The sequence below is a fragment of the Gracilinanus agilis genome, chromosome X (genome assembly GCF_016433145.1).
Source record: "Gracilinanus agilis isolate LMUSP501 chromosome X, AgileGrace, whole genome shotgun sequence".
Taxonomy (NCBI): domain Eukaryota; kingdom Metazoa; phylum Chordata; class Mammalia; order Didelphimorphia; family Didelphidae; genus Gracilinanus; species Gracilinanus agilis.
In genome coordinates, this window is record NC_058136.1 from 78804160 (window position 1) to 78817646 (window position 13487).

The 13487-nt window shown below is 34.8% G+C and overlaps 1 protein-coding gene across 1 annotated transcript in view; it reads left to right on the top strand.

Moving 5' to 3' along the window:
- LOC123253836 (E3 ubiquitin-protein ligase HUWE1-like) overlaps window positions 1–13487 on the top strand; it is an 88141-nt gene that overhangs the window by 23819 nt on the left and 50835 nt on the right. The window contains exons 21-29 of the mRNA XM_044682954.1: window positions 1887–1944; window positions 3204–3380; window positions 5248–5493; window positions 6124–6257; window positions 6429–6529; window positions 6879–7070; window positions 7946–8162; window positions 9806–9928; window positions 10847–11081. Of these exons, the coding sequence (XP_044538889.1) occupies window positions 1887–1944; window positions 3204–3380; window positions 5248–5493; window positions 6124–6257; window positions 6429–6529; window positions 6879–7070; window positions 7946–8162; window positions 9806–9928; window positions 10847–11081 (1483 nt within the window). The remainder of the gene's footprint in view (window positions 1–1886; window positions 1945–3203; window positions 3381–5247; window positions 5494–6123; window positions 6258–6428; window positions 6530–6878; window positions 7071–7945; window positions 8163–9805; window positions 9929–10846; window positions 11082–13487) is intronic.

The window sequence follows — 13487 nt, forward strand, 5'->3', positions numbered from 1 at the left end:
TTATTAATTATTATTATTATTATTATTACCCTTAATAAGTTACTTAATCCTAATTGATCTCAATTTTTCGTCTGAACAGTGAACTTAAAGAAGGAAATAGCAAACTACTCTAGTATTCATGGGGTCACATTCAGACACAACTTAACAATAGCAAGGCATTTATTAAGAACTTATGTTGCAGATCTTTTACCACGTATCTCATTTAATTCTCATAACAAGGATAGCTATTACTGCCACTTTATGACTGAAACTTTGGACGCAGGTAGAAATTAAGTAACTTGCCAGTGTTCACATAGTCACTGAGCTAATTTTGAACTATAAATATGAGGCTTTTTTTAGGACTTCTAGATATTATCATCATTATACTCTTCTCAAATTTCAAAACATTTTTTATAGATTATTTTTCCAATTTTTACCTTTATCAGCTTCTATAACATTGACATTTGTCTGTAATAACCTCTATATGAGTTTATCATAATATTCCTTAAATTCTCATTAGATGCTTTTGCTATCTTTCTACTTTATACATTGAGCTTTTTAGTCATTTATTTCCCAAATGAACAAATAAAAACTTTCTCCTTGCCCCAATAAGAATTCTCTCCAAATTCTCTCAAAACTATTTTGATCATATTGTGTCAAATCTAAATAACCATTTACCCAAGACTTCCTTCCATAGTATTTTTAAGAATCTATAGAAATCTGATCTGACAACCCTTACTGATTGCTTATAATATTCCCAACTAAATTCAGCTTAAAGGGAAGACAGTAATGACATAAAAATTATTTATTTCACAATATACTTTCTCCATGGCAATTGAAACACATTAAAATATCTAAAGAAATTCCCTGTAGTTTAGCCCTCAGATGTTATTAAGCAATTTAAAAATCCAAACCAGTGATTAACCCAAGAATGACCAAGCTATGCTTAAAGAGAAGCCATTTTAACCTATGTAAACTCCTACTTATTTTTTCAAGCTTTATTTTAACCATAGCATTGACCCATTCCATCCTCCTCTTAAGCAGCACTGGTTCAACTTGAACTTTCCTGGGTTAGATGAGACCAGATGACCCTGATGGTCAGATTTATTAACTAGCAATCAACAGAAACAGGTTTAGGGAGTAAACAGAATAGAGAATGAAAAGTACCCCTGTACATATTGAGCAGGTCTAAAATGCCATGCCTAGCTTCCAATTCAATGTTTTTCTCCTCATTCCTATTTTCTCCTTTTTTCCTATGACCTTTTAAAAGTTTACTATTTATTCTACCTTGAAATAAATCTCCTTTTTCTCTTAAATCCAAACTTGGCTTTCTTTCCTTCTATCATTTTTAGGGAAAGAATTTTAACATGATATGCAAATAAGTATGTAGTTCTTACTGATGCGACCAATTTCAGATGTTGGGTCTACCCATTTCATTTGTTAATTTTTATGAATATTTATGTTATGTATTTACTTAATGGCCATAATGTAGCCTTCAAGATGTGGGATTTTTTAATAGGTTTAAATACATCTGTTTAATCCCTATATCTGCTGAAATACATTGCTCTTGTTGAAGGCAGATTCACAAATGCAAACAATTTATCGGGAGAGCAGAGATCAAGAGTGAAGTAGCTTTGAAAATTTGGTTCCACTGCATTTTCAGACTACTATTTGAATTTTAGAGAGAGAATTGCCATATATTACTTTACCATACAACTGTAAATTGGAGCAAAAATTATTTTAAGTTGTGTGCATTGCAGTATTTTACTCTTTATTTTTTTTCTAACTCTTCTAAGACTAGTTGCTTTATGAAAAGGATAAGAGATAAAAAATATCTTGCTTCTCTAACTCCATGCCTTCTCTCATCCTAGAGTTAATTATATTTTTTGCCCTTTTCTTCTCAACAGAGTCTTTGGAACTGAAGAAAGGAACCCTATCCCACTAATGGATTACATCCTGAATGTGGTAAGCTTTTGTTATCTTAAGTAATATTAATAATGATGAATTTTACCCCTTAGATGGTTTGACTAACTAAATAAATAGGGGGCTGGAATCTTTCCTTTATGCCTTGTGTTAGATAGCAAAAGGAGAAATAATCTAATTCCTTTGTTCTGACTTCATGAGAGTTCTGGAGAGGTGCTGAATTCTTTTTTGATATAGTCTCCTAGCAAGAGCTCAAGACCTTTTCAGGTAAAATGAGAGGCAAGCTAGAATTCTGTGATTAAATACAAAACCAATAAGCTAATTAAGTCCCTAATTCAGATAAATTTGTTCTCTGCAAAGTGAATATTCTTTCTGCTCTTTAATTTTTAAATATTACTAAATTCATTTAGTAAATGTAATTTGAAGTCATAGATTAGAAATTTTAATAATTCTCTAATAACTAAACTTTAATAAAGATAACTACTAATTTGCCCTACTAATGTACCTTTTTTCTCAATGAAATAAGTTTCATTAATTCCTTTAGTGCATAATTTTAAATTAAAAGAATTCTAACCAAAACCATCAATGTAGTAGTTTTAATTTTGATTTCCAAATGACTTTACCACTTTCCCAATCCTTTATTTCAAAGGCAATTTTAAAAACAATTCATTTCACACATTTATAATCAAATAAAACAGAGAGACCATTCCCTTAATTTATGGGCATCCCTTCAATTACAAATTCTTTTCATAAAAGAACTGCTAGAAATAAATATTTACAAAATTAGATCCCTTATTTTTCTTTAATAAAGATCTGATAGTAGCTTTTATTGTTTTTTGACACAATTCCAAATTGAATGGTTCTGCCTTTTTTTTTCCATGAGAGCCCCTTGAACATTTGTCTTTTTTTGTTGTTATTGTTTATTTGCTTAAGCCAATTTAATAGGTCTGAAGAAGTACTTAAGAGTTACTTTAATTTGCATTTCTCTGATTAGTGATATTGGGCATTTTTAATACAGTTATTTATTGGAATCTTTTGAAAATTGTCCATGAAAATAGTATGCTTAAGTGCAATTAAGGAAATGAGTTGTAAAATAGTAACTGTGACTAAATTAAATGGTAATAGAGGCTCTATAAAGTCAATATTTTGAAAAACATGTAGAGAATTTAAAACCATACTGAACTTTTTGTTTTTGGTCTCCTTAAAAAGCACCACCTTTTTCCTATTCCAGACCTTTCGTTCCCTTGGATTTACCAGATAATTTCTGCCTAAACCTAAATTTTAGACATTTTTTTTCCTAGATGAAATTTGTGGAGTCCATTCTAAGCAACAATACAACCGATGACCATTGTCAAGAGTTTGTGAACCAAAAGGGGCTGCTACCTCTAGTCACCATCCTGGGCCTTCCCAATCTGCCTATCGACTTTCCAACCTCAGCTGCCTGTCAGGCTGTGGCAGGGGTCTGCAAATCCATACTGGTGAGAAGAAAAGTAATACTCTATAAGTCTCCATTTTGATCTTTTTTCCCCACTTACACCAAAAAAAAGAAGTCCCCAAGTCTGAAATCAAAAGAAAATATAATTTGGAAATTTATTCACTAACATCAAATGTGAGGTTTATATTTGTGGATTAATTCATTGATTCTTGCATGTTGAGTCCAGGAACTTTACAAATAAGTATAAACAAAAGAGAAATTTGTTCAATATCAGTTTGTTGTTGTTCAGTCATTTTTTAAAAAAAAAATTTTTTTTTAAAACTCTTAACTTCTGTGTATTGACTTATAGGTGGAAGAGTGGTAAGGGTAGGCAATGGAGGTCAATTGACTTGCCCAGGGTCACACAGCTGGGAAGTGTCTGAGGCCGAATTTGAACCTAGGACCTTCTATCTCTAGGCCTGGCTCTCAATCCACTGAGCTACCCAGCTGCCCCGTTAAGTCATTTTTAAGAGTTAACATTTGCCAAATGGGGAAACTGATAGTTGTCCTTCAATTTCTAATGAAAAAATCTTGATTTTTAATGTTTTTTTTTTTTTTTATCAAGGCCAGATTGGTATTAAAAGCAATTTGTAGAAGGTAACTGATATTAAGCAGCTAAATGATACATTAGTGGTGATTTCATTGGCTTGGCAAGTACTGCCTCCTGCTTCTCTCTTTTTTAACTTCTTCAGTGAAACCGGCCTGCCTGTCATTTGGGAAATAGTTTGTAGGGAACACTGATTTGCCTCCCTACATACCTGTAAGGAATGTATTAGAAATAAAACTCGTCATCTTGAGTGGGTTAAGGAAGAGGGATGTTCCCATTTCCCAGGGTTTCAGTGCTTTTATTCACCCATTCATAGCTCTCACCCAGTAATTAATGCAGGTATCATGATAAAATTTGGCCTTCTTTGCCCAGCAACCTCTCCCCTCAGACTCTGGTGTCAGGGTTCTTATTCTTAGTCCCTTTTGGGGTTTTATCGGGAAGATAATAGTCCAAGATTTATCTAAGCTGCCAATCATATATGCTTCTTTATGTACCTAATTGATGATCATTTGCTGTATTTCCGATTTTTACTACAATCTTTTAAATTGCCATAGTAAAAGATTTTATATTTGTGGGACCTTTCTGCCTTTGACCTTTTTTTTATTATTAATTGGTAACATTGGCATCTCAGGGTTAAAGAATATTTACATATAATTATTTTTTTACAATTCTGAATGATGTAATGTGATCTCTTTAACTATCTTTAATATTAGCTGTTCTCTTTATTTTGTCATCAGCCCAGTTTTGCTCTTCAGACAATGTCCAAAGGGAAATTGTCATTTTTCTGAAGCTAGTATGTTGAAGTTAAGGTGTGTTCAAAACAATTAGCCAACAAGCATTTTTTACACACTATAACAAGCACTGTATATAAGTTCTCTGAGTCAGACATAGTAAGCACTAGAGATACCAAGAAAGGCAGAAACAGTCTCTGTCTTCAAAGGGCTTGAATTATAATGAAAAAGATACATGCAGAATAGATGAGTAATAACCAAAAATAATTGGTGAACATTTAACACTTTTTCAGCAGTGAAACTAATGTCATATTGACTTAAATTCTCATTCATTAAGAGCAAACAGTTTTACTCTCTGGTTTCACTTGAAACAACAAGAGTTAATATTTTTATTTTAGAGACTATCCAGGTTTCTTAATTAACGTTAAACAGATTCTATCATTCCAATACCAAGTAGTCTTTGTTTATTATATTTATTTCAGTTTGACTATAATTTATACTCCTCACTATGAGAAACAAAGCAACTTCATGTTCTCTAGGTAGACAAAATTTTCCCAGGAAAATGGAGCCTGAAAACTTTTGATTTGTTTCAGACACTATCACATGAACCAAAAGTCCTTCAGGAGGGACTCTTGCAACTGGATTCTATCCTATCCTCCTTGGATTTGCTTCATCACCCAATTGAGGCCCCTGGGGGATCAGTGCTACTTCGAGAGCTTGCTTGTGCTGGCAGTGTAGCAGATGCCACACTCTCTGCCCAGGCCACCCCTCTTCTGCATGCTCTCACAGCTGCTCATGCGTATATCATGATGTTTGTTCATACCTGCAGAGTTGGACAGGTAAGGTTAATCATAGAATATGAGTATTTAATCTGAGTAAATTCTCACATCTGGACGCTTTCTCTTTTGGAGAAAGGGGAATATTCCTTGCTCTCAAAATAACTAAAGGGAAAATAGAATTTATATGTAGGTACTGATTTCTTTGGTCAAATATGCAATCACCACCTTCGTAGTAGACTATTAGATCTTAAAATCTTATTAGACTATTAGATCTTAAAGTACTCATGGAATCAAGAAATTATTCAAAACTGCTTCACAAAGCATAATAAATATAGGTTCCTGGTGTGTTTTTGTTCTTAAGAATCAGTACTTTTTCAGTAAATTTTCCATTTTAGAGCCTAATAAAATTAATAACATAATAATTCTTGAGTATTTATTTGGAACAGTGGGAATATTAAGAGTATAATCATTTGCTGTTAGTCCAGAAAAGTATATATCCCTGAGATTCCTTATCCCTTCCTCTAAGAATTCTTTTCTTGAAACATTGTAAATCAGTACTACTTGGCATCTATTTGTATAATTCAGGTCTGGGAAAGAAAAAGTCTTATTCTGAGGACATCATGATAATATTAATTATTTCTAATTCTTTTCTGCTCATAGGGAATTATTACTTCTCTTCTTTCTTCACAGAGTGAGATCCGTGCCATCTCAGTGAACCAGTGGGGCTCCCAGCTGGGTCTCAGTGTCCTAAGTAAGCTGAGCCAGTTATACTGTTCCCTGGTCTGGGAAAGTACAGTACTGCTTTCTCTGTGTACCCCAAACAGGTAAAAGTAATAAAAATAGGAAAAATAACATTTCTCCAACTATTTCAATATTTATTTAATCAAGTTAGCAGTTTGGGGCATAAGATGACTTTTCCCTGCAATGGATAACCCTAAAAAAGTGTCATCTAAGAAGACCACATACCTCTTCTCTCATTGTTGTTGCATTTGCAGCCTCCCCTCAGAATGTGAGTTTGGTCAGCTGGATATGCAGAAGCTGATTCCAAGAGAGGAAAAGACAGCCAGTTCAGCAGCACAAGGAGCCAAGAGAATAGGTAACCCCCAAAAATCCAATTTCTGTCACATTTGTTTTAGATACTACACATGTAAAGAGTACTTAATAAGAACTGTTCTTTTGATGGAGTTTTCCTACATCAATTATAAAATTGTAATTCTAGAAAATACTTAATAGCTTTCATTTAGGTTTGCTGTTGGAGAAAATTTAACTAAAAATATTTGCAGTTGGGCTTTTCATTACCAAGAAATTTAGAGCCAAACTGTGTGTCCCCAGCCAATTAACAGAGGCTTAACTTTAATATACAATTCTTGCAAAAGAGTAATAATATTAAAACTAATGGACAGCAACATTCATCCTTGCCAACATATCCTATTTTGCATCCTTAGAAGGAGAAACAGAAGGATCATCAGGAGGTATGGAGGCTTCCACCCATGGCCTTTTAGAAGGCATTGGACTGGATGGAGACACCCTGACACCTATGGAAACTGATGAACCTAGTACTTCAGACCCCAAGGGGAAGTCCAAAATTACCCCAGCTATGGCAGCTAGGATCAAACAGATTAAGCCTTTGCTGTCAGGTAAGTGATTTTGAAACAGCCCCAACCAATCCCCATGTGGAGGTGAATTCTTAACCTTTTCATCTAGAGAAGGTTCATATTTTACAGAAAGGAATTCTATCTCTTTTTAGTTACACTGAACTTAATTTAAAACCACTTTATAATTTAGCTTGACTTGATCATTACAAGAACAAATCTTCAGAGAATGACATTTCAGTAAGAAAAATATGATGATGTTCAGGGTATGGTCCACAATGTTTTGGATTATTACCTTGTAACTTTTTTTATTGTCTGGGAAACCTTTTCCAAATTTTTTATTTGAATATTTGTCTATATGACTTCTAGAAATTTCTCATTCATTATACCATTATATAATGTATTATATAAAATTTAATATATTTTTATGTAAAAATATTTATAAATGTATGATACATTATACAAGAAAATCTGTGACAAAAAGTTTCTGGTTACCAAGATAATAAGCTCCTAGATGTGGAACCAGAAAATTTCCTAGTTATTCTTTAATTTACCTATATTTTTTATTGGTTTCCCAGTTGTGAGCTTCTTTAAAAATTGTTCATTAATATGCTTATGTCCTATTTTTCTTTTATTTTCAATGTGTGAATAAATTCACTACTCTGAGTTTTTTACTTTTTAGAACTCATTTTTTGCCTTTTGGAGAATGAGGTACTTGCCATATGTATAATCTAAATCGTAGCTGAATACATATCTCATCCTTTTCAACACAAACCTTTGCTAACGTCTTGTGATAAAGATAATATTTACAAAGAGCTACTTCTTTTTAGACATCTTACATAATTAGTTGAAAAAGAAATTGAAAAGTTGTTTTAACTTTTTCATTTATAGTTCAGTCTAACTGATGTTTTGGGTATCAGCTTCCTCCAGATTAGGCCGGGCTCTTGCTGAACTTTTTGGGCTTCTTGTTAAACTCTGTGTGGGATCTCCTGTACGGCAAAGGAGAAGCCATCATTCAGCCAGTACCACCACAGCACCAACACCTGCAGCAAGATCAACAGCCTCAGCTCTCACCAAACTCCTTACTAAGGGTTTGTCTTGGCAGCCCCCACCATATACACCTACTCCAAGATTCAGGTGAGACACTCCAGCACTGTCTAGGTGTGCATGCATGTGTGTGTTTGTCTTCTTTTTATTTATTATTAAATGTAGAATCGGTTTTTAAACAATTGCTTTTTGGCTTTTTGCAATCTAAATTTTCTCCCCCGTGCCCAAATTGTAAACAATCTAATATATTAATCAGTCTTGTCACATTACATAAATTTCCATATTTTCATTTCACAAAAGAAGATGCCACACATAAGTTTAAAAAATGGTTTGGTTCAATCTATATTCATACTCTGAGAGTTACTTTTCTGGCTTTGGAGAGTATTTTTTATTGAGTCCCTTGGGTTGTCTTAGATTCTTGCATTGCTGATAATAGTTTAGTCCTTCAGAGTTGATCATCGTACGGTATTTCTCTTATTGTATAAAGTATTCTCCTTGTTCTCACTTCATTTTGCCACAATTAATATAATTATTTCATAAACCTAGAAAAACATTTTTTTAATTCATCTGAAAGAAAAAAGGTCAAGAATATGAAGGGAATGCTGGAGGTGAGAGGGATGAAAGAGGTTGAGTTTCACAAAACTGTATGACAGAGCAATTCATATCAATCTGTTAGTGAATTTAATATTAAATCAATATATATATTGGTAGTATAGGACTGGTAGTATGATAGTACCCTAATAGTAATAAGGTAGGATAGGAAATCCTTTACCCAGAGTCCTTTGTAGAATGAAGAGGCTAGATCAGATAAAAAGAGTAAGTAAACAATCATTTTTTATTAAGTACCTGCCCCTATACTAAGCATTTTACATTATCTCATTTGGTCCTTTAAAAAATCTGATGTGGGTGTTGTTATCTCTATTTTATAATAGAGATCATATATAATATATGTGGGGAAGTTGAGATTTCTTGTTTTATTTCTTGTTTTTATTTCTTGATGGATGAATAGGATTTGAACTAGTGGTATCTCTTGATGTAATGGGATAGGTGATTTTTTCCCTTTACTTCAGAGCAATATGCCCTTTTAGTGTGTTAAACTCCTGAATTTAGGATTATGTGCTTGTTGGCTACCACTCTGTCTCTTAAGGAAAGAGTCCAAAGATCTCATCTAACTCTGACATTTTCTTATTTTATTTCTTTTTGTTTGTTTACTTTTTGTGTCTCTTAAAAGATTAAATGATTTTTTAGACTTCTTTCTTTCTTCCTTCCTTTCTTTCTTTTTTTAATCCTTACCTTCCATCTTGGAGTCAATACTGTGTATTGAAGGGTGGTAAGGGTAGGCAATGGGGGTCAAGTGACTTACCCAAGGCCACACAGCTGGGAAGTGTCTCAAACCAGATTGGAACCTAGGACCTCCCATCTCTAGGCCTGACTCTTAATCTACTGAGCTACCCAGCTTCCCCCACTTCTTTCTATTCTCATGCAAGATGTTTAGTTTCTGGTTTTACATTTTATTCTTGACTCAGTATAAGTACATCTTCCCTCACTAAGAAACAAATTTGGGTCAGAAAGGGTTAGGATTAGGGTTTTATCTTAAAAGTAGAGTTTAACTAATCTTCCCTACAAACTATGCTGTATTTATTTTTAATTATGTAATAAACTAAAGTAATTTATTTGGTGTTATTTTGTAACTTTGGTGACTAGTTCAACCCATTTTGCTTTCTCTTCTACAGGTTGACTTTTTTTATCTGTTCAGTTGGCTTCACCTCCCCAATGCTGTTTGATGAGAGAAAACATCCTTATCACCTCATGCTACAGAAATTCCTCTGCTCTGGTGGCCACAATGCTCTTTTTGAGTAAGAATACTCCTATAAAAAACATGATTTCCTTCCTAAAAACTGGATCATTCATTTGTTTGGCCAGTCTTGTATGACAAAACATGATCTCTAAGAAGGAAAAAATATCCAGTCCTATTAAGATAATTTTTGATGTATGCCAAGAAAGGGAATCTTTTAAAGGGCTTATACTGATTATATCTTTTGCTGAAATGGAGATATACTTTGTTTTTTAATCTTAATAATTTAACCCCTGACTTAAAAGTGAGTGTAAGAACCTAACTCTTCTTTCCTGTAGTTTGCCACAGATCCAACATACCCCTGAATGGTGATGGCAGGGCTTGGGCACACATACCAAAAAGGGCACATAGTCCTCTCTGTGAGCAAGCCTGCAGTTGCCCACTGTAGTTTATTACTAGAAGGCCAGAAAGACCTATGGTAGAGTTGTTCCCCTCCATGTGCCAGAGGACATTCCTCACTTCACTCACCCCCCCTGCCCTGCAGCCCAATGGGAATACTTTCTTCCCTCTCTGGGGTAAGGCGCTGGGAGGGATGAGGAAGACTCACATCCTACAAATGGGTTTAGCACAGAGAACAGCCTCTTCAGTTCATGCCTCTCATCATCCACTCCCCTGCCTAGCAGTCCAATGGAAATGCTTCCTCCTTCCCTTTTGGGGGAAGTGGGGAGTTGACTAGTTCTCTGTCTCTAAAAGGTTTGCTATCTCTGCTCTAGAATCTCTATTTTCTTTTAGAAAATTATTTAAAATTTCAGAATGACTATGTTACTTGATCTGAAGAAGAAATCTCTAAATCGCTTTTACAGAGTGCTATAGTTTCAGTCAGGCTTTTGAATGGGCACAGATTGAAAAATAAAAGAAAGCTTACTTAAATTTCCCAATGACATTTTTCTCTCAGCACTTTTTTTCATTTCCCATATAGGACTTTCAATTGGGCTCTTTCCATGGGAGGCAAAATTCCCATATCAGAGGGACTTGAGCATCCAGATCTACCTGATGGCACAGGAGAGTTTTTGGATGCCTGGCTTATGCTGGTAGAAAAAATGGTGAACCCAACAACTGTACTTGAATCTCCACATTCTCTCCCTTCTAAGCTTCCTGGGGGCCAAAACTACCCACAGTTTAGTGCCCTCCGCTTCCTTGTAGTGACTCAGAAGGTGAGTTTTGTGGTGTACTATACCTGGAAAATATTTCTTATCACTAAAATGCAGGATTTTCTGGTAATCAGTAGACATTTTTCAAGCCACTTACTAAGAAAAAGGTAAAAGGGATCCTCTATGGAGACTAAAACTTATAATAACCATAAGGCAGAAACCAAAAAATCCTGCTATCTTTTGAGCTTATATTCCACTGGGGAGGATACATACAACATAAAGTATAAAGTAAAGAAGTTGGGATAGAGCTATTAATGGGAAGGCTAGAACAGACTTTGTGTGAAATACAGTAGTTTTAACCTATATTGGGGAAGAGGGTTGTATGAGTGAAATTAGTACAAAGGCAGAATGAAATAGATTGTTTATGTTCTAAACTTCAGAGTAGAAAAAATGCATAAGTGGGAAAATAGGTTTATAAAGGACTTTAAAAATCTAGACTTTTTCTTATCCTAAAATATAGGGAGCCATTGGAATTTATTGGGTAGTTGAATAAACATCTCATATTCTTCCCAGGTAACTTTACTAAGAGGACGATGAGGCTGATAAAATTAATTGGGGGGGGATATTAAGATAATGTAGGCAAAAGGTAATGAGTATTTAAATTAAGATGGTGGCTATGTAAATAGAAAGAATAAGCTGAGAGATTTAGAGGTAAAAACTACACTAGTTAGAAAATAATACACAAAAAATAAGGAAATAAGACTGATCTTAGGAAACTGAAAAAATGGTGATAAGTTCGGCAAAAATAGGAAAAATTAGAAAAACATGGTTTTAGGAAAAGATGATGTGGATATATTTAATTATAGTCTAATAGACTTAGAGATGATGAGAGCTGCTGAGCAAGTGAAAAGAAGAGAGCCCATGATAAAGAATTAGAAGACACTCCATATGAGTAGATAAGAGAGCAAAAAAGAGTAAGGAGACAAAATGAAAACCAAAATATAATAGGGTCACTAAAACAGAGGATAGTGGTCAGCGAACAGATACAAAGAAGTGTTCAAGAATGATAAATGAGAAAAGACTATCCAGTTAGCTAATGAAATATTGCATGAAGAGAAAAAAGGACTAATGAGAAAGTTGAGCATTACTGAAAGAAAATGAAGATAGTGAATAAGGAGAGTTTTCTAGGCATTTGATAGCTATATAATTAAATTTTCACTTCAGTTGAATTTTATAGAGAAGAAAAAAGATTTATAAGTTATAAAAGATTTTGTAAGAAAATGTGTATATTTAAAGTTAACAAGAAAAGAACATTCCACAGATAAAAAATTTAAAAGAAGTAAAGGTTTATGATTGTAATCTGCTTAAGAAAATGGAAACAGAGGGGGGCAGCTGGGTAGCTCAGTGGATTGAGAGCCAGGCCTAGAGATAGAAGGTCCTAGGTTCAAATCCGGCCTCAGACACTTCCCAGCTGTGTGACCCTGGGCAAGTCACTTGACCCCCATTGCCTACCCTTGCCAATCTTCCACCTATAAGTCAATACACAGAAGTTAAGGGTTTAAAATTTAAAAAAAAGAAAAGAAAATGGAAACAAAGTTGATTAGTGGTACAAATTAGTGGGTTACAGAAAATAGATTTTAGGGATCTTAATATTAGAGGAAAATGTTTGGTGAAAGTGGAGGAAGGTATTAGGATAGAATGGATGGTAGGATGGATGGGAGAAAGGAGAGAGGAAGGGAAAGGAAGGAAGCGGGTCTCAGCCCTAGCAGGGGGAATTGATCAGAGCTCCTAATAAATGATCAGAGAGCAACTTCAGGGTTTGAGTAGCTAGGTTTTATATTAATTAGAAAAGGGAAGGTCTAGGGAAAACTAGGAGGTAGGAAGAAAGGGGGAAAGGCACCAAGAGAAAGATCAGGATTCAGGGTAGAGAGCACTGATTCCAGGGAGGAGAGAGCTGACCCTCCTGAAAAGAGAGAGAGCAGAGCTCAGGATCAAGAGAATGAAAAAAGGCGCCAGACTTTCCCTTTTATCCTTTCTCTGACCCCTGCCCCAAGGGAAGTGGGAGGTGTCAGGGGAAGTTTTAGCAGAGAGAGCCCTGGGAGACATAGTCTTCCAGGGCTTATCAAGGAAATAGGACAAAAGAAACTAAGAGTTTAAGAGAAGGTGGGGGATTTAGAATTGGATTTATAAAGAATGAGAGTGACATGAAACTATCCTAAGAAAGCATGTAGAGATGGAGTTATTAGGGAGTTTAGTTTTGGGATTTCATTTTCAATTTTTTGCTTGTTTGTTTTTATCAAGAAAAGTAGTTGAAAGGGGCAGCTGGGTAGCTCAGTGGATTGAGAGCCAGGCCTAGAGACGGGAGGTCCTAGGTTCAAATCTGGCCCCAGACACTTCCCAGCTGTGTGACCCTGGGCAAGTTACTTGACCCCATTGCCTACCCTTACCACTCTTCTGCCTTGGAGCCAA